Genomic DNA, 21752 nt, shown 5'->3' on the forward strand with positions numbered 1-21752 from the left:
AAGATTATTTTACGCCCTTAAAATCCTTGTTAATACCACTGACTCAAGTAATTGTGCTAATTTAAATTCCGAAAAAAACTTTTGTAAATTGAAATGGAAACACTGTGGAAATCTAAATTTTTGCCTAGTCATGATGATATGAAATATTCACGTCAACAACAAGCGTGAAGGAAACTCAGTCACTCGGGATTTTACCGGTTAGGCAGAAGTGGTTGTTGTGCCGACTATATCCGGTCGTGGTAGCTGTGCTCTGCTTTTAGCAGAAAGTTGTCACCCTAGACATAACGGGCGTGTAAAATCGCAATGGACTTCAAGCAATTCTGTGGAGACGAAGTGTTTTTCGTAAGACTTTTTATTTTTAAGACTTTTATTGAAATTAAACCGTCTAATTCTGTAGCCTAAATATTTTTTTGGAAAATATTACAATTTATTAAAATAAGTTTACGTTTTCTAATTGGACGAAATAAGATTAAAGGTAATTATTAATATTAAAATTAAATATATATAAACTTTATTTTGTTTAAATATATTAGACATCCAATCAGCATCACTTAGGTTTCCCCACAGTATAGTACTGTGGGGAAAGATGGGACACATTTAGCACATTTTATCCTGATTGGGTTTTAAACAATTTATAAAGGTCCATGGGAGTCGTAAGCATAGGGTATAATAATTTTTTGAATGTTCTTTGTTTACTACTAAATGGGACGAGAAAATAGAATGAAAATGTGCTCCATCTTCCCCCACCCTACTATATGTAATTTAAAAAACACCTAAAAAACAAAACTTAGATTTTTAGAAGAAAAAAGTTCTGTAACATTACTACTATTAAATAAAGTGAATTATCATGACAAGACTAAAGACTCATTAAACTACAATATTAAAATTTAATTAATTTCTACAGGACAGTAACAAAGTGTTCAACACTACCAATCCAAAGTTCAGTCACTGTTTTGAGAAACTTGTATTTGATCTTGGGCCATGTGTTTACCTTTGGCTTTTCTCAATTCCATATTTCTTGGTGACAAGAAACTCATACCATTCTCATATCCCTGTATCTGCATTGTTCAAAGCTAAATTGGTAAGTTAGTAAATTCAATTATTTAAAAATAATCTAAAAGTGTGAAATTTCTGTTTTAGCTATGATTACCTTATTATATATATTTTATAAATAAAAATTAAAAAAAAAACTATGAAAAACCTTTATAATTGTGATATTACAATGTTGTTTTACTAATTTAAAGTAGAATATCATCTTAACTTGTAATGATTTATTTGATATAACTTCACTATCAGGTGCTAAGTGCATTTAGGTACCTTGCAAAGTTTATAAATGATTAACCCACAGTTACATTCATACTGGTAGTAGGCTAATTGCTTACTTACACATTTTAAGAGTTTATAGATTCTTACAATTTAAAAACTTTTATATATATATATTTCTTGTCAAAGTATTACTTAATTTTTGTTCAATTTCTTTTTAGTTATTCACCTTCATACTATGGGCTCTAACTTGGGTTGACCTTGGTCGTGGTATATGGGAATGGTATAATCAGATTCAAATACTGTATGTGGATCTTGTTACTCCACTCATTGTTGGAGTTACAATGGTAAGTCATTGAATTATCAGACATGGGCTAATCTTTGTCTTAATTCGGTCGAAATCCTTTATTAATGTTTAGTGATAAAATAAGCTACAATAAAAAAGTTTGTAGCATGTAAGTTTACTTATATTGATATACACATGTTATTTTTCTTTATAAAATCCATGAAGTGCCTAATATGTGTTATATTCACCTCAAACAGCCCACACAGAGATAATTGAAAATGGATATACTATTTTATTACATCATAAATAATTTAGTTTGCCTTCCTGGTGAAACTGTTTTGATTTTAAAATAAGCAAAATCCATTGTACCTACTAACTTCATTTAATGCAACCTATACTGATTAAAATAACTAAATGATTTTATCCACAACAGACAATTGCGTGTTTCTTCATTTTCTTTGATCGATTGAAAGGTGTTCGATCATCAGGGTTACTCACCATATTTTGGATTCTGTTCATTTTGACTTGGGCTCTTGTGTTTCGAACCAAAGTACAAATGTTACAAAATGGGGTAGGTGCTTTTTTGTTTATTGATTATAGATACTTCTTATATCAATATATAGTATAAATAGTATACAATTATAATTAATGTTGTGGTTTACAACCCATGCAGTAGGCCTATATAATGGATACCATTGTAGTGTACATTTTTTCTTGTTATTGACCCTTTTTGCATTTAGCATTACAGAGATAGTTCATTCAAATTATGTAAAACAAAATAATGGTAATATGATCCTTTAAAAGTTTAAAAAATATTCTCACTAAAATAACATATCGCGAATCAATAACAAAAACTTAGTGACCATAAAAAATATTACACGAACATGAAACCATAAAAGACAAATACAGATACAACTTTGCATCCAAATGTCGAACATTAATAGTTCATTATATAATAATCATAACTCATCAACAATCTAACAGAACCTTTCTTATGGAGACATGATGCGGGTTGTAACTTTCTTCATCTCATATGCTTGCGTCATTGCTCACTTTATCATGAGTTTCTTTGTTGATTTACCTCCAGCCCATGAACCTCGGGTATGTATTGTATGCAGGTGCAAATATGAGTAGGCATGAGCTACATGGGTAGGTTTGTAGAAAACACCATGCTTACTTCTACTTAAAAATAACATTGTAATTTGTATTGATTGCTTGAAAATGACATTGAATTCAGAAAAGGTATTTTTTAAAGCAAATATTTAAAGGCTTAAAACTAGCTGGAATAATTTCTAACTTTCTTTTATATATCCAAACTGCTGTCCAATCTGTGTTTTATAAACCGAAATATCTATGTGTCTTCGAAATTTTTTTAAGGACATACCGCAAAATATTTAAACTTGTAACCCGAAACCACTAGCACTAACCAATAGCTTGTACTTAACCCACTAATTCTCTATCACTATTCATTGCTTCATTATATTTCTGTTTAAATTACCAAATTTTTAGGATCCTTTCGGAGACGAGCGAACAGAGGAAGAGATCATCGCTGACTTGAAGAGAAGAATAAATACTTCACCGGAAGTTGCATCTTCTTTTATATCAAGGATGTTTTTTGAATGGTTTTCAAAGTGAGTGTCACAGGATAACTAGAACCAACTCACTTTGTTATATTAAGATTGCTTTAGGGCATGTGACGTACTTATAAGTTCACTTGCATACACTGATGACATAGTAATTAAAGTCTAGCACTAATTTTTGAAATAATAGGAATTTTATCATAAATTGTTGTAATATTGGCTTCAATATGCTTATCCCATTATACTGGTAAAATCAACAAAAGATATTTTTATAAATCCATTTTTAGTTTAAATTTGCCTATTCTCCTTACCGTACTGTATTGCACCACATGTAATCATTATTACATCACAAGGATGATTATGAGTGGATACAAACACCCACTGGTGGATAAAGACTTGTGGGATCTCAACCGTGAAGATAAATCTGGTCGAATTTCTAAAAGGTTCTTGAAGATCTGGAATGAAGAAAAAGATAAATATGTGTAAGTTATTGCAAAGGTCTTGAGCATAACAATATCTTTAAGTTTAAACAAAAGTTTTATTTAAGCATATGGAGTATAATTGTGAACCTGTTTAGTTGTGCCTATTTTGGTTCTAAAATATGGTGAGGTCCCCCCCAGGTGTTGGGGTAATGGGCCATTTATAAGCTAAATCCTAGGACCCATGGCTTGCTATGGGACCTCACTCACATATAATAGAATAGAAAAGAAAAATTCTTGAAATTATGTCAGTAGTTTCAGTTTTAAACATTTATAAGTGGTTTTTGTATTCTAAGAAATCGAACAATATTGCCCACCACATAAATATATATATTGCCCACCCTCATTAATATGAAAAGCAATGTGACCGGTGGTCAATATTTGCTAAACCTATCTTTCATATACTTTACTGACAGTTCTAAAGAAATTGTTTGATTTTTTAACCGGTAAAATTTAAAGGCGTTAAAAGACATGCAAATATTTGAGTTCTGACTAAGCCGTAACCGCATATTTAAACTCTTACTCATGCTTGCTTTGCTGGTATATATAAATATGGTGAGTTGCGCAAGATTGTTGTAAGAATGTTGTGGCCAATGTTTTTTCAGTGGTTTCAATATGTACGCTCTACGTGTGATGGTTGTTGAGATATAAAACAAAATAGTTATAAAGCATAAGCACTAACTCGTTGTTATTTTGTTTCTTTTATGTTATTTTCCGAAACCTTCCCAAATTTTATTCATTCCATGGTTGTTTTATATATATTTTTTATATATATATATATTTTTTTTTTCAAATCATACTTTGATCAAATACTTTTATATCAAACAAGACCTATTGTATATTGTTAAACAATGTATAACAATGTCAAATATTAAAAATTAACAAATTTCAGAAACACCAATGAAAATGCTGACGATGAAACGGCCACTTTTGAAAGCTCTGACAGGGAAGTTCTCATTGCAACCCCATCCAGTGGTAAGTTGTGTTAAACACAAGCGCTCATTATGAATTCTGGTAACACATTATGATGAGCACCTAAAATGGTGGCATCTGAAATGTCCTTTAAATTTTAACCGTGGTATTTTGATTTTCCCATTCTATACCATTCTATTTAAATATTGTGATTAGTTTCCAATCGAATTTTAGTCACTTTAGGTGCCACATACTTTTTAAGTGTGGTATTCAGGTGCCACAGACTTTCAGCTGTGGTATCTATGTTCCAGGGTTAATTACTCAACATATTTTTCTCCTTTTTACAAAACAGGCAAAAAGGTTGGAAAGCCTTCGTTATTCAAAGCCATGGTTCGAGCGTTTGGACCTTACTACTTGCTTGGATCTGTGCTCAAAGTTATCAATGATTTGCTCACATTTGTGTCTCCACAACTGCTCAGGTGTGTTGTGTGCTGGTGTAGCTTGTTATTAATCTCGTTTAATTTGTGTGAATTGAAACCAAAACTTGCAAGATTATCAACAAGTATAAAACTGCGGCACTCAGTTTATTGCAACACTCAAAATAGAAACAACATTGCTAATAAAATATGTTTTAATAGTATGTACAATGTACCATTCACAATCTAACAAATAGTCAGATATGCAATTATGCTCACCCTATCTGTTACTTTAAGTTTAATTTTTAAACCAATTTAAAATAAATTTCTAATTATTTCTCCCCAGCGCTATGATTGCATTCACTTCTGCCAAGTATGCCCCCATGTGGCAAGGATATGTTCTGGCTGTCCTACTTTTTGTCACAGCAATTCTACAAAGCATTGTCCTTCAGCAATATTTCCACATTTGTTTCACTGTGGGCATGCGGATGAGATCTGCTGTTGTGGCTGCTGTGTATAAAAAGGTAAAGAAATTGATTAATTGTTTCTACATTGGTAGCTTTCTGGCATGATTTATAATTGTTTTGACACAAATTTTGTAAGGTCCCGCCCACAATATTTTGGCAGATTTAGTATTTATGATTGTTTTGGTGTAATCCGTAAAACAGTAAAAGTCTCTGTGTTGGTTTTAAATAAACAGTTACAAAGTTTTCCGTTTGTCATTTCCAAAACACGGCAACAGTATAACCACTTTGTACAAATTTCAAATACTTCTGTTCGTAAATAATAGTCTGACTGCAGCAAATTGTAATGATAGCTGTTTGAGTACCGAATAAAATATTTATCCACTGCTGGCAGTAAAAACACAAGTTATAGAAGGCATAAAATGTTAACAAATTTCTAATTATTCAAAATATTCTTTTCACAAAAAAGACTAAAGTACTTTCATATATTGTATTCTTGTATTCAGGCAATGGTGTTATCCAATGCTGCACGCAAGGAAAGCACAATAGGAGAGGTGGTCAACCTTATGTCTGTAGATGCACAAAGGTTTATGGACCTCATGACATACCTCAACACTGTATGGTCAGGTCTGTATATTTTCATATAGGTGTGTGCCAAAAATTATTGTAAATTTAGCAGCATAGTTGATGTTATTATAGTACACATTTTAGTGTGTAACTGTCCGTTAATTTGACAAAACCGGATTTAAAATAAATTTCTGCTAAACCTTTAAAACACGTAGTATCAACAGTATTGTGATTTTATATTACTTCATGTCTTCATATAAAACTAAAATTTAAGTCTATGTTCCCTTACAGGACCTTTCCAGATCACCCTTGCAATATATTTTCTATGGCAAACCTTGGGAGCATCTGTTCTAGCTGGACTTGGAGTTATGTTGTTTCTTATTCCAATAAATGCATTGATTGCAAGGAAGACGCATCAACTGCAGGTTAAAATATTTCTTTAAAAAATATTGAGTGGTATCTTGCGATGGTAGTATAAATTGGGTTGATCCTAAAAATGTTGATTTTGAACTCATAACAGTTATTGTACTCTATATCTGTATGATCCTTGTCGAGGTCCTGAGATTTAGACCAAATTTGGTCTGTAACCCCAACACCCAGGCTGCTTATGTATTTTGTATTTTTAATCAATGTATGACTTGTCCAAGACCTTTACTCTCATGTTATGGATTACGACTTGCCACAACTTATATCTTAAACTAAGTAGTTCATAAGCCAATAGAAAGACTTTCGTTGACCTTTGTAGTTGAAACATTTTTAAATTATCTGAAAATTTTGTTGTTAAATTTAGGTAATTTTTTTATTTTAAGGGTTCTTTTATTTCCTAAATTTTTGTTATCAAATTTCGGTCATTTTTTAAAATTTATTATATTTATTTTTTAAGGTAAAAACCTCTGCTAGTTTTATTAGGCTTCTGTTAAACTAGTTCTCTCTTCAGGTGAAACAAATGAAACTGAAGGATGAAAGAATTAAACTGATGAATGAAATATTGAATGGGATTAAAGTGTTGAAGATGTATGCATGGGAGATGTCTTTCAAGGTAATTTATTTTATTATAATGTTGGTTGATTTAGTAATGTTTTATTCCATATTAAGGTTTACTCTTTTAAATTGAGTTTAAAATATATTTTACAAATGTTACATCAACTTATATGTTTATTACAAGTACAAAAAACAGAGTAACACTTATTTTCTGAATTCAAAAATGGTTGCTATGATTTAAGAAAATATAAAATGAGTTTTAGGTTGTTGTATAATTGCATTTATTCAAATCTAAATTAAACCTTTACAAAACAATGCATGTTTTGAAGTAAACCTACATAAACACACAAACACACATACTTAAACTGTGCTACATTACAAACTCATATACGGTTTATAATCATTGCCCATACAATACAGCTTAATAATGTTGGTTAAAAAATTCCACAGGAAAAAGTGCAGACCATTCGTGACAAGGAACTTTCTGTGTTACGAACCGCTGCTTATCTTAACGCAGTTGGTTCATTCACGTGGGTTTGTGCTCCATTTTTGGTGAGTGGGAATAATGTGTTTCTGGAGCTTTAGGAAGGAAATGCTTTGTTTACATTAGTTGTGTATGCTGTGGTGGTACTATGTGTACATTTGCATTATAAAATTGTTTATGAAATATCATGCATATAAAATACTATGCATATGAAATATTATGCACATGTGAAATACTATGCATATGAAATATCATGCACATGTGAAATACTATGCCTATGAAATATCATGCATATGAAATATCATACATATGTTTATGAAATATCATGTGTTAAAATATATTAATATGAGTAGTTTAGTTGTAAAATAAAGCATGGTGATATATTATTACTAACATACAGACAATAGTCTAAAGCGTTATCTAGTTTATAAATTTAAAAAATTCTCTGACCATGTTGTCAAATACTAAACACGGTAGGGATGTGCTGGAGTTGAAAAAGCTCGGGTTCGCCGAGCGCCGAGCTTTAACGAAAAGCTCGGCACGAGCCCGAGCCCGAGCACCTATGACGTCATCAAGGAGAAAGGCGTACGAGAACGCGTTCCTATTCAGCCGAAAAGCGTCGCTAATCAAAATAATACAGAACACGTGGTTTGCGGTTAAAGACGCGTCTCGTTTCGTAATTTCTACTGTTTCAAAATGTAAAATTCATACAAAAAGTATTTAATTAAAAAAATATATATAATTGTTACAGCCAGTGGCGCAACTGGCAAGTTTCTACGCATGTTCATCTTGGATATGGTAACGGTTATTTACGTCAGAATAAACCTTTACGATCGTTACATCACAAACGAGATTGTTGAAAACAATCGTGTTTCATTCGCTTCTATACGATCTGCAGTTTGTGTATAACTTTTGTTTCTGATGATTAGTTTAAATGCAGTTAAATCGCGATTATGTGAGTTTTAATTGGTGGAAGTATAAGAGCGAGGAGCGACGCTATCAGTAAGTTGGAACCAACATAAATTGTAATATGATATTACAAAGTATCGTCCCGGCCGAGCTTGGACAGAAGCCAAAAAACATCGTTTGTTGGCACCGCACGAGAAACAGAGTTTCATTACGTCATTTTTCACGAGAATAAATTCACAACGATTGCTTCGTTTGTTAGGTGTAGAATGTATGCTACCGCATGCGTCTTCCTTTATTTCATACGCCGGCGCAGAGTGTAAAAATGTGACGCTGATACACGATGGTTTGATCTCGTGGTTGGTTTGGCTGCCCAATTTAGGCAGTGGGCACATTCCTCCCGATTGTTATATTATGAAACGTCATAATTAATAGTTACCTTGCGATAGGACACCTGACGTAATAATTGAATGAAAAATTGTTCCAATTCCAAGCGAAGGAATGTTATATTGAATGCAACGCGTGTGTGTGTGCGTCTTAGCATTTTCTGGTTGCGTGCGTGTCTGCGGTCAAGGGGGCTGCCATGTGGTTGCAAAACCGTGGTTGCAGCAATTTATAACATTTCATTATAAAAAAGTTTAAGAGTTTTTGGATTTTTATTTAAAATGTGATACGAAAACATTGGGCGCTCGTGTAATTCGACACCGGCTGTAATTCGATACGGGCAAATTGCTGACGTTGCGATTCGTTACTTGCGAGAGAGCAAATTCACAACGAACGAAAAACAACTAAAGAGAAAGCTACGCTGACCAGTCTCGTTATCTCTTAGTAGCTTCACTTTTTTTTCATTTTTAATATTTTTCGCTCTCGCGTGCAACATTATAGCAATAGCTTAAGGCTCGGCGTTCGGCCCAGTTTTCAGCCGAGCGCCGAGCGTTAAAAAAGGAGACGCTCGGGCACGAGCTTTTGAGTTCGGGCTCGGCTCGGCACATCCCTAAAACACGGTATTATAGTATATCACTGAAAAGAGAAAAAACTAAGTTAATTTTAAAAATTTAAAATTTGTACCATAAAAATTAAAACACAAATATCTATAAAAATATTTAACCTGAAAATTCAGAGAAATCAAAATCTTATTTCTTTAAATTCTCAGGTTTCTCTAACCTCGTTTGCTGTTTATGTTTTATCTGATAAAACACACGCACTGACCGCACAAAAAGCTTTTGTGTCACTTTCTCTCTTCAATATCTTGAGGTTTCCCCTTGTTATGCTGCCAGCTGTCATTGCAGCCATAGTTCAGGTAATTATAACTCCAAAACAAAATCCATTTGTAATAATGCTAAACCACACATCATTATACAAGTTTTGTGTAGACCTAGAACTGTATACAGGCATAAAAAACATGTTACAGGCTAACGAATTAATTTTTGACAAAAAAAGCACTGCTGTTTCCACCAACAATAACTCTAACATTGTGCTGTAAACATACGATGTCCCAGGTGCTTAGGTTTACATAGTAGAAGTTAGTTACTGCAATGATGTACTGTCCCATGGGGCCATGAGTACATGACGCAGTTAATCATTGTTTTAAAACGCACTGACCACAAGCAAGGCTTGAACTTCCAACCATAATATAGAACCATTCAGAATAACACTCGCAGATCAAAGACACGCAGATCAATTGTTTCTAATGTTAAAGGAACAATCTGTAAAGACCCTTCACCTTTGCTTGAGTTCATTAAAAAAACTTTCATTTTGTTATTTTTATTACATTAATTTCTTCAATTTAAACATTTTTTTCAAAAATAAATTTAATAAAAAATTTCTTATTTATTTTTCAAAAAGTTTTGTAAAACTCCTTAATAACTGATTCCTCTTAATTTCCCCCAGGCTAGCGTGAGCTTAAAAAGATTGAGCAATTTCCTTGGAGGAGACGAATTAGATCCGGATGCGGTAGATCGCTCCCCCAATGCTCCCGGGGAGGTCGTGGAGGTTGAGAATGCTACGTTCACTTGGAGCAAGGACGAAGAACCGATCTTAAAAGAGTAAGCAATCTTCTTTTTTAAAGTTGGGTCGCTTTTAAATGCAATTTTTATACGGATTTGTCTGTTTAAATGATGTACTTTTTCAATGTACAGTAATCTCCAAGCTTGTTATTCCTGTTTATGTAATAGGTCAACTGTTGCCTAAACCTTAGTCCCATGGCATGCCATGCTGCTGGACCAACAAAAAAGACTAGAACCTTGTAATATATGCACAAGTAAAAACACATTCCTTTCTCCATAGCATCAACATGTCTGTACCACATGGTTCACTTGTTGCAATTGTTGGTCAAGTAGGAAGTGGGAAGTCTTCACTCATATCAGCTTTGCTTGGAGATATGGAGAAAAAAGCTGGGAGTGTGGCGGTTAAGGTAAACTTTTTTAGTCCTGTTACATAAGTTATGTGGTAAAGTACATTAGCTTGTCCGGATGTAACTTTAATGTGCAAAAATCATTGCATTTGCATCAATACTGCGTAATATTTTATGACCTATATTTATAATCACTTGTAATTGCTGTTCTGTTATCGGCATCATGTGATGTAATATCTATATTTTACCAAGACAGATGAAATGTTTGAATAAAATTGACCTTTTTTACACCTGTTTTACCAAGACTGTAAACAATACGCCATTAAACACTTTCAAGACATCATGCGCCAACAAATACCTTTCATGTTTTCATGATGATTTACTTTCCAGGGAAGTATTGCTTATGTTGCTCAGCAAGCTTGGATTCAAAATCTCACAGTTCAGGACAATATTTTGTTTGGCAAACCACTGGATGCTTGCTTATACCAGCAAACTATCGAGGCTTGTGAGCTGAAGGAAGACTTTGAAATGCTGCCAGCTGGTGACCAAACTGAGATAGGGGAAAGGGTAAGGATGGTGTGGGAATATTTAGTATTGTTGTCAGGCACCGGGGCGAACTTTTGAGTTTAGGCTCGGCTCTGCATAATTCTGTTGTTTTGAAACATTTATTAATAAGTTATGGTTTTGGGGAAACATTAGGTATATGATGACATTTTCAAAGGCGCATTAGAACACTGGTGTTATAACAGGCAGTGTTCTGCAACTCGACAATAAATAAATAATGATTTCTGTTATTATTACTAAAGTATATATTCAGTGTGAAGAGATAAATACATTGTAATTGCATCATTTTTGGTTTCTGTAATTAAAGTATTTATACCTAGGTACGACTAGATAATTGTTTAATGTATTTGTCATTTTTTTAACAGGGCATCAACCTATCTGGTGGTCAGAAACAAAGAGTTTCAATCGCACGAGCTGTGTACCAAGATTCCGATGTAATAATGGGCATTATTGCATGACAACTTAGTTTTTACCCCAATGTTTGGTAGTGACCTAACTATAAATTATTGTTATAGGTTTATTTGTTTGACGATCCACTTAGCGCGGTTGATGCGCACGTCGGAAAAAATATTTTTGACAATGTTCTTGGCCCGCGTGGATGTCTCAGGAAAAAGGTGGGGGAAATGGGTGATATTAGGTCTATTCTATGTGGGTGAAATCCTCTTTTATCACTCGGGGTTGAGTCATATTTGATTCATTACTAAATGGCCAGCCTATGTACTTGTTCATGCAAATAGAGGATGATTTAATCCATGACTCCAATGTAAACTATAGTGAGGTTAAAGTGTGGGGTAATGGGCCGTTCCTGCACCTAAATCCTAGGGCTCATGGTCATGGTGTGCGATGCCGGGGCCTCACCCACAGAGAATAGAATTTAGGTTTAAGTGTAAAGAATAAAGAGGTGTGTAGTTCGTGGTTAAAGTACTGACTGGTGTGTTGGTAAACTATAGGAAAGGAATAAGGAATGTGTGAATGCTGAACACACAGTATGAGTAAATTCTGCATACAATGTTGCTAATTCCTGCTTATCTGAGTTATGTTTAACTATATTTATTAGATTAAGGGTAACAGTTAGCATTCTGTATCCTGTTGAATCATAAATATATTTCATCATTATAGACTCGCTTGCTTGTGACACATGGAGTCTCTTTCCTGCCTCAAGTGGACAAAATCATTGTACTTGTTGGAGGCAGAATCTCGGAGGTTGGTGTATTATGAACATTAATCTGGATCAGATTGCTGAGTGGTTTAGTTTGTAATATAAAATCATAAGGACTGGATAGAACAAAGTAGCTCATGATGTATTTGGTAAAAAGGTTTTAATTTTTTACACAATTTTCACCCACACATAAAACAACACAGAATAAAAGGTTTAAATATAATTAATATTTCAATTTGTTGATATCTTGCCTTATATGGTGGGTTACTACGGTAGGTAAGGTTATATTTACATAAGTCATACTACAGGTTGGTAATTATGATGAGTTACTTGAGAAAAATGGAGATTTTGCCGAATTTTTACGAAACTACGCTCAACAAGATTCCGATTCTGAGGAAGAAGATGAATTATTAAGTGAGTATGCACCTGGTTGATAAGTTTTAATGAGGTAACAAACAAATAACAACGAATACACCGAAAATAAATGCAATGTAAGTTCTTAAAAAGTTTATGTATCACTGAACAAAATAGCATTGTTAATCATTATGACATCACACAGCCCCTTCTTCACCAACAATCACAAACGACCAGTTTGAACCAGATGTTGATGCGGATGAAGCCGGTTCTGCTGACACCATCGCAAGCAGAAAGTTCCAGAGGTGAGAATTCAGATGATTATTTTTCTATTGTTTGTGAAAAACCAGGAAGTTGTTTTTGCACTGGTAGTTTTTAACCTAGATCCATATTCTTAAAAGTTAAACACTTATAAGTAATAATAATAAATTGGATAAATTGACTTACGGTAAAAGCAAGCTAAAAGTAAACTAAAATTTATATTGTTTCAATGTAAAAAATCTACTGAATAAACTGACACAATCTGTAAAATTATTTGACTCAAAAATAAAAATAAATCGAAATTCTTAACCAAATAACAATGAGTTACATAATGACATCACAATGACAGACAATCGAGTCGAAAAATAAGTTTCGGACGACAAAGAAGTCGAGTTTCCTCTTCTGAGAATCCGTGTCGAAAACTGAAACGAAAGAAAACTGATCGTGATATTGATATCGCTGCTCAGAAGAAAAAAGAAAAAGAAAACAAACTTATGACGACTGAAACTGCTGAAACTGGCAATGTGAGTTTGTTGTGGTTGTGTGTTGTTGTAATTTTGTTTTTGGGATATGTGTGTTCGTTTGTATGTATGTGTGTTGTTGTAATTTACTTGTTTTGTCTGTTCATTTGTTTGTGTTGTTGTTTTGTCTGTTCATTTGTTTGTGTTGTTGTTATTATATATTTTATGGCATTGTGTGTTTGTTGGGTGTGTTGTTGCCATTTATTTGTTCTGATTGTGTGTTGTTTTGTCTGTGTTTGTTCTGTAAGCTTATTCGTAAGTGTGCCTGTTGTATGTTTTCTGCATACACCTGTTAACAATTTCTACTTGTTTTATTGGCCGTTTGTGTTATGTGTGTTAATTTTTTCAGATCAAGTTTTCCGTCGTTGTATCATACATGAGATCGGTTGGTTACTTGGTTTGTTTCATCATTGCCATGGCTTACGCTTTACAAAATGCAGCTCAAGTCTACTCAAGCATATGGTTGTCTGGTAAGTAGTGTTATGTTACTTTCTGTGGGTGCATATTCGTACGAAGATAATGAATTATGGTTTAGAATAATTTATTACTGAAAAATTAATCATAGTTTAAATAAAAGAATGTAACTGTATCACAATTTATTTTTTTGTTAAATTGCCCTGGACGGTACATTTTTAGACCAATCATGTTTTGCATTTTTTTAAAAATATTTATTATTAACCAAATTGTACCGGGTTCAATGCTCAACACTGCTAGTATAGTAGGGTGGGGGAAGATGGGACACCTTTAGCACATAATATATAAATATCCTGTTCGTATTTTAGACAATTAACAACAGTCTATGGGAGTCGTGAGATTACGGTTTTATAATTCTTTGAATGTTCTTTGTTTACTACCAAATGGGTCGAGAAAATAGAATGAAAAGGTGTCCTATCTTCCCCCACCCTACTATATTAAGGATGCGTCCTTAGATTAGTGCTAAAAAGATGGTGATATTATAAATCAGCAGTGTATTGGACCACTACTATTAAATCCCAGGTTCTCAACCATAGAAAATAAACCTGAACACTAAACAGTGGGCATGTGTATAATATCATAGGGTGGTATACATAATTTGCTAATAATTTTTGATAATAAAAATACAAAATCTTGTTTTATTCCTCAGACTGGAGTAATGACCCGCAGAATCCCGATGGCACACAGAATGGAACAGCATTAAGATTAGGTGTATATGGTGCACTTGGTATGACACAAGGTAATTAACCTACTACCCTAACCTACTACATTTACTATAGTGTGTATTTGCTTTATAATTAATACATTGAAAGTTAAGTTAATATTGTTGAACAACAAATTGAGTATGGGCACAAGTTGTTAAAAGTGTATTTACGTGTGTTATTGCGTATTTTGAACTTAAGAGTAATAGCTGATGATACAACAAGTTGTATTTACAACAAACCACAAAACTACATTCTGTAGATAGAGTTATTGACACCTCATAACAGCGCAACTACATGTTAAGAATGACCAATAAGGTCACACACAGAATTACATGGGACAACACTTAGATACACTATGGACTAAAAACAATAGTACCTTAACACTATCCATTTTTTTTATAAAATCTTCGTCTTCTTCCCAGCACTTATGGTCCTCGCATCCGCTTTCTCTCTCTCTTACGGATCAGTGATCGCATCCACTATCCTCCACTCAAAGATGTTGGTCCGCATCTTCCGGGCTCCCATGTCTTTCTTTGACACAACTCCTCTTGGTCGTATCGTCAACAGATTCAGGTAATTATCAAAAATATTAACCTTCAAAAATTTTAAGTTAAAAATAAAAATCACAAGTTTGAATTTGACATCCGATTTTTTAAGTTAAATATTTTACCAAATTTTTGAAATTTTGTTTATTCAATGTTAAAGATAATCATAAAAGCATTTTTAGGCATTTTTTTCATTTTTTATTTTTATTTATAGAAGCATTTTTTTAATTTCAACTTCCCAGTTAACAAAATACATTACAAATGCACAATAAAGGCTTGTACATAAATCAGCTATATGATAATGGCCTATCACCAAATGTTTCATAGCAGCCACACTGTAGGGCCTCATCCACCTATACCCTTTTTGCATCGTAACTATTATGCGCGTAAGTACTCGCATAATTCAAAATAGTTTAAATGCATAGCATCAAAAACATATGCGAATCGCTATTCACATTAACATTTTATCATTAACATTTTATCATTAAATTGCATTTAATCAGTCACGCATTTTCACTAAGAGTATTACCTCATTTATTCACTTACCATTTCTAACAACCTATACCTATACATAATCAATTCATTTTCCAAAAAGCTCATTTCTAACTAACACCTATAAACCTAATTTCACAGCAAAGACATTTACTTGATTGATGAAGTAATTCCACGAAGTTTCACCGGTTTATTCATGACTGGTTTCCAATGTTTATCCACGTTTGTAGTCATCGTATACAGCACACCCATATTTGCAGCCGTTGTTGTTCCATTGCTTATTCTCTACTATTTTGTGCAGGTCCAATAAAACTTTTTATTACTAACTAAGTTACACATACGTTTTACTCACCTAATTAAACTTTTTTTTTTATCATATATGATTACAAGGAAAAGACATACAAACTTTATTTTTTATTAAAACAATATTTTTTGAATGGTATTACTCATTTTATTTTGTGTTTTAAATTTTTCTTGGTTAAACAGGTATTAAAACTGTCGATATTTTAATATGTGACTCGCTAACATGGTAGTAACATTATGAATGGAAGTAAAACCACATTTTTAATAGGAATTAATAATCGTATTTTATCAGTTCAGTAATATTATATTTCTCCCATGCAGAGATTCTACATTCGTACTTCTCGTCAATTAAAAAGATTAGAATCCATCAGTAGATCACCAATCTATTCACACTTCAGTGAAACTATTGCAGGTGTCAATATTACATATCATTGTTGTGTTGTCTATATATTTTCTACTGGGTAAGACTGAGGTCCAACAGCAAGGCCAGCCAGAAAGCATGGTTTTTATCCCAGAGTTAGCCAATTATCCTATATAATATAACACTTTATTTCTGACCATATACAGTTCTTACCACCTATTTTTTAGGTTTTCTTAAACCTAATATGAAGTACCACCGAAAAAAAAATCCATGAAAAATTATCGTTTCCATTGACAAATCTTGGTTTAATAGTAATCTTTGAAAATCTGTTAAATATCAAGATAATCTTTAGTTTATAGTTAAATAACTAAAATTATATTAAAATAAAATTGCTTTGTGACATCATACAGACATTTTTTAAACTGCTTCACAACATTCTGAATTTAAAAAAATATTTAAATTTGCCCATCTTATGCATTACAGCATGTGGTATAACAATATAATGCATATGTTTTCAAAACTTTGTATTTTTGCATTACCCCAGGTGTGAGCACCATCAGAGCTTATGGATTGCAGAAAGGTTTTACGAGAGAAAACGAATTGAAATTGGATACAAACCAGATGGCTTATTATCCCAATATTACTTCAAACAGGTTTTTAGCATTATTTTTCATAATTTATAGTTTCTTCACCAATAGAGATTTTGTCATTTGTTTAAATTTGTTAAAAGTAATGAAAAAGGGATTAAAATTGTTTGTAATATTTGAATTCCTGATTTTTGTTTCATTTTTTTAGTCTAAACTTGCTTCTATTGCTAAAATAAGTTACTCTAACTTTTGAGGTTAAATAGTTAAATTTTACCAAATAAGTATTGACCATTAAGTTGAAATAGTTGGCTGTTTTGAAAGACTACTTCAATAAGATTTAGTTCAAGCTTTAAATGTTAACTATTGAAAATTATACCATAAAAATAAACTCGCATCTTTGTTACAGATGGCTGGCGTTAAGGCTTGAAATTGTTGGAAACTTAATCGTATTATTTGCCGCTGTATTTGCTGTGGTTGAAAAAAATAACGGGAGTGTAAATGCTGGTGTTGTTGGTCTGTCTATCTCCTATGCTCTGCAGGTATTATGTGTGTTTGATTATAATATAGGATTTATGGTATAAATAAATTTTATGGTATGTGATTTTTAATTATAATGTGTGTATGGAAATGGTATATGTGTTATATAATATATGTTTATCTGATTTTTTGGATAATATGCACTATGTGTGGTGTGTGAAACTGGTATATTGATGATATGTAACCATGGTAACCATGATATATGATAGGTAACCATGATGTTGAATTGGTTGGTACGACAAGCAAGCGAACTTGAAACGAACATTGTCGCAGTTGAACGAGTTGAGGAATATTCGTCCGTAGATCAAGAGGTTTATGTGATTTCTATGTTTCGTTATTAATATTATATATGTGGATTTTTAAAAAAAAAATATTTTTAAGTCTTATAAAACTTTACAGTATTTTCACCAATCCAAAATGATGCCGTATCAATTTAACTAATTACACGCCACCTTATAATAATTACCACCAATCACAGGCACCTCTTACAATCGAAAGTACACGCCCCCCTTCAAACTGGCCAACCAGAGGCGAGATAAAGTTTGAGCATTACAGCACAAGATATAGGGAAGGGTTGGATCTCGTGGTAAAAGATATTTCCGTTGATATTCTTGGTGGGGAGAAGGTAAGACGATGTTTAACTTTGTTTTATCGACTGTATGTTTTTATGTAAAGATAAATAGATTTCATTCATTAATTTTAATTAATATCTTTTTTGTGATAGTAAAATTTTGCTTCATAAATAATACTTTGGGTCTTGTCATGTAAGAATAATTAAGTTACATTCATTACAATTTTTATTACGCACTATTTTTTTGACCTTTTTTGATGGTACAATTTTGCTTTGTATAAAATATAAATAATCCCGAGCGCGGTATGTTTTGTTATGTAACGATAAATAAGTTTTATTCATTACAATTTTTATTATACACTACTTTTTAATTTTTTATCTTGGTACCTTTTTGTGATAGTAAAATTTTGCTTCATATAAAATACGCAGCGTGCAATGCCGTTAAAAAATTAAAATGAATGCCTGTGGGGTATGACGCACAATTTAAATACCAGTAGTCCTTAGTGTGATTTTAGGGGCCTAGAGACTAAGTTAATTTTTAATTTTTGTGAATCTGGCCTTGATATGATACTCATGGAGTAAGTCCTTTTTAAACAAAAGACTGATAGCGCCATTTTAGGGAAAATTATCTCACAGAATACAATTTGTTGGATTTGATTTTTGTCTGTTATTTTGTAGCACATGATTATACACATCAGTATTGTCAATCCCTATGGTGAAGCATGATTATACACGTCAGTAACTCATGATAACACACAGGTTGGAATAGTTGGTCGTACGGGGGCTGGTAAGTCATCCATGACGCTCGCTTTGTTCCGCATCATTGAGTCCGCTGGTGGACAAATCACAATCGACGGGAAACAAATTTCCACTTTGGGGTTGGAGGATCTCAGGTCAAAGTTGTCCATTATTCCTCAGGTGGGTGGGTTGTGGTCAGGGGGTGGGGTTAGAGTGTTTAACTTGAATTATTTGTGTTATGTGTAATTTGCTGGTGGGGTATTCATATGTGTGTATATAAATATGTTTGCGGTGTTAATGTTCAAGTTTAAAAGCTTGAAGGGTGAGTGTTAAAGTTGATGATTTTATGTTTTATGCAATTTGCTTAAAGTTTAGATGTTTTGTGGTTTTTTCAAGGTGATGTTGCATTTAGTGCGTAACGAGTGTGCGCACTGAATGCATGAGAAGTGCATATGATGCAGTGTTTTATAACGTCTAAAAATAAAAAATTAACATCAGAAAAAAATATAAATAATTTTATTTTTATAACATCTTAAAATAACTTTGTAGGATCCTGTCTTGTTCTCTGGTTCTCTGCGAATGAATCTTGATCCGTTTGACCAGTACAAGGACGATGAATTATGGGATGCATTGGAACATTCACATCTCAAAGATTATGTGGTTGGTTTGCCAAATAAACTTGAGAACGAAGTCTCGGAAGGAGGGGAGAATTTGAGGTAAAGTGTGAAGAAGTGTTACAGTTGAACAAACATGGTCAAGCTTTTTCAGCCTTTTTTGGTACGAAACCTAATTTTTGAATAGTTTTATTCCAGATTCAAAAACTTGTGTTGCTTTATTTTTTTCCTCTTATTGTGTCAAGAGAAATGTTTTTTAAGAGACCACCAAACATAAGGTTTAAAAGAAAAATGTATATGTTAGTTCACTAAGTAGAAGTTCGAGGAATAAACTAAATCTAAAACGCAATAATCAGGGAATTGAATGTAATTTAATAAAAAAATGCTAAAAATATATGAAATACTACAAGTTTACAACCATATACTAAAAGATGTAATATTCCAACTTACAATATTAGAAAAAATAATTAACAAAACTGCACTTATCCAATAGGTCATGAAGTGAAATTCAAATGTAAAAAAAATATCTAAAAAAAAGTTCATGATATTGTCTTTTTATTAAATCACAGTGTTGGACAAAGACAACTAGTTTGTTTGGCACGAGCGTTGTTGCGAAAATCCAAGATTCTTGTCTTGGATGAAGCAACTGCTGCAGTTGATCTTGAAACGGATGATCTTATTCAGGTAAGATGTTGAAATTGTAGGTTTTGGGTTGTCTGTAAGAACTGCTATTATTTCTACACATTGCATGGTTAAGAAAATATTTTTGGGCTAAAGAAGACTGGGAAATAGCGGAGTACAAATTTTAAAAACCTTCAAAATAAAATTATAACCTTTTTTTTAATTTGTTTTTTGTTTTAAAATCTTTAATTTGTGGCTTATTGGTTTGTTTTTAGTTTTAAAACTTCACCAATTCTAATCCATGTAAATTCTCTAGGCAACTATTAGAGTTCAGTTCTCTGATTGCACGACCTTCACCATCGCTCACAGACTAAATACCATCATGGATAGCACAAGGTGATTGTAATAACATCATCCTATTTATTGTTTAAAAGTTATCCATCTTTTACTATGCTCAAACATTTGTGGTAGTTCTTTAATTTTTTTCAACAACTTATTTTATAACACAGTAATAACTTTAATAAAAAAACTTTTTTATTATTTATGTCATTGGTGCCATGTGGCATACCCTAATATTACTATTGCAAAATCAGTCAATGTTTGTCCTATTTTCCGATAAGATTGCTCTGTCAAATTGGTCAAAAGGCAGATTTTACTTATTTTTTCCATCTGATAAACAGAGTGTTGGTGTTGGATAATGGTAGAGTGGCTGAGTTCGATACACCCGAGAAATTACTCGAAGCCAAAGGAATTTTCTACTCCATGGCAAAAGATGCTGGCCTTGCATCATAATTGGGGATAATCACTTCATTATGATGTCATAATGGTATAATTGGGTTCCTTCTCTACAGTGTTTGGTATTCGCTGATTTAAGATTCTGTCCGCTAGGGTTCAGTATTGTTTAAAATCTATGCATAGTCAGCGAGCATGATGCGGCGTTTTTTTGACAAATGTTCTTGATGCCACCTTGATATAATGCTTTAAATGATGTTTGTAATTTGATGGGCAGCATAGAAATCAAATTATGAATCCCTCTATTTCTATGTTATTTTGTCTGTAAATATCTGCATTTCTACGATATACCTAATTATTAATATACTATTTATTCTAATACTACATATATATCATTAGAGCAAATTAAGAAGCCTGTCTGTTGAAATTAACGCCTTCTCAGTTAGTAATTGTTTCAATCGTTTAAAGTAGTCATTGTGTATCAAGTACTTTCTAGTTCACTATCAACGACTCTTATCAAGTGATTATAATTTACCACACTACCTAACCATTGCACATATAACCGGAAATTGCTTTTTTCTCACAAAATCGATACAATAATGTTACAAGTTTTTTGTGTTGTAAATACAAGAATACATTCTCATATATTGTCCAGTGTTATGTTAAGGGTGTTACAACAACAAAATCGTTGTGCTTATGGCTGTAAGTCTCCAGACTTTCTTTGTACAAACATATCACCTTAACTTAAGGCTTTGTCTTTTACAATAGAGTCGCGAGACTCCTGCTGTCAATTGTCTATTGTGTGATTAAAGTATATGTTTACATGGGGCAGGGAGGGAGGGTTCTATACCCATATCAAGTTCCATATGATATTATTTGAATCTCGGTAATTTTTAATCCGATTAACTCTGTTCTCTGTTGAC

General features: G+C 32.8%; 1 protein-coding gene across 1 annotated transcript; it reads left to right on the forward strand.

Moving 5' to 3' along the window:
* Positions 1-132: 132 nt before the first annotated feature.
* LOC149743119 (ATP-binding cassette sub-family C member 1-like) lies at positions 133-21474 on the forward strand. The gene is made up of 38 exons (XM_089882478.1): positions 133-342; positions 905-1081; positions 1485-1610; positions 1983-2120; positions 2534-2650; positions 3059-3180; positions 3483-3611; positions 4501-4583; positions 4873-4999; positions 5283-5460; positions 5907-6027; positions 6259-6392; positions 6905-7006; positions 7399-7500; positions 9492-9638; positions 10229-10383; positions 10625-10751; positions 11082-11258; positions 11621-11689; positions 11771-11869; positions 12375-12458; positions 12723-12828; positions 12974-13073; positions 13379-13553; positions 13900-14020; positions 14674-14763; positions 15151-15301; positions 15907-16066; positions 16390-16480; positions 16974-17082; positions 17423-17555; positions 17763-17864; positions 18032-18178; positions 18884-19042; positions 19412-19578; positions 20046-20160; positions 20414-20493; positions 20778-21474. Exons 1-38 carry the CDS (start codon positions 304-306, stop codon positions 20887-20889), a joined length of 4671 nt encoding a protein of 1556 aa, XP_089738604.1. The 5' UTR covers positions 133-303; the 3' UTR covers positions 20890-21474.
* Positions 21475-21752: the final 278 nt, after the last annotated feature.

This window comes from Ciona robusta, chromosome 1, assembly GCF_009617815.1.
Source record: "Ciona robusta chromosome 1, ASM961781v2".
In the NCBI taxonomy this organism is placed as follows: Eukaryota; Metazoa; Chordata; class Ascidiacea; order Phlebobranchia; family Cionidae; genus Ciona; species Ciona robusta.

Bases quoted from the DNA above. Each gene is read 5' to 3' on its own strand.
- LOC149743119 (XM_089882478.1), top strand. From the start codon at position 304: ATGGACTTCAAGCAATTCTGTGGAGACGAAGTGTTTTTC. The intron at 3,612-4,500 runs GTAAGTTATTGC...AACAAATTTCAG, and splicing joins GAAGAAAAAGATAAATATGT to AAACACCAATGAAAATGCTG. The intron at 15,302-15,906 runs GTAATTATCAAA...CTAATTTCACAG, and splicing joins CGTATCGTCAACAGATTCAG to CAAAGACATTTACTTGATTG.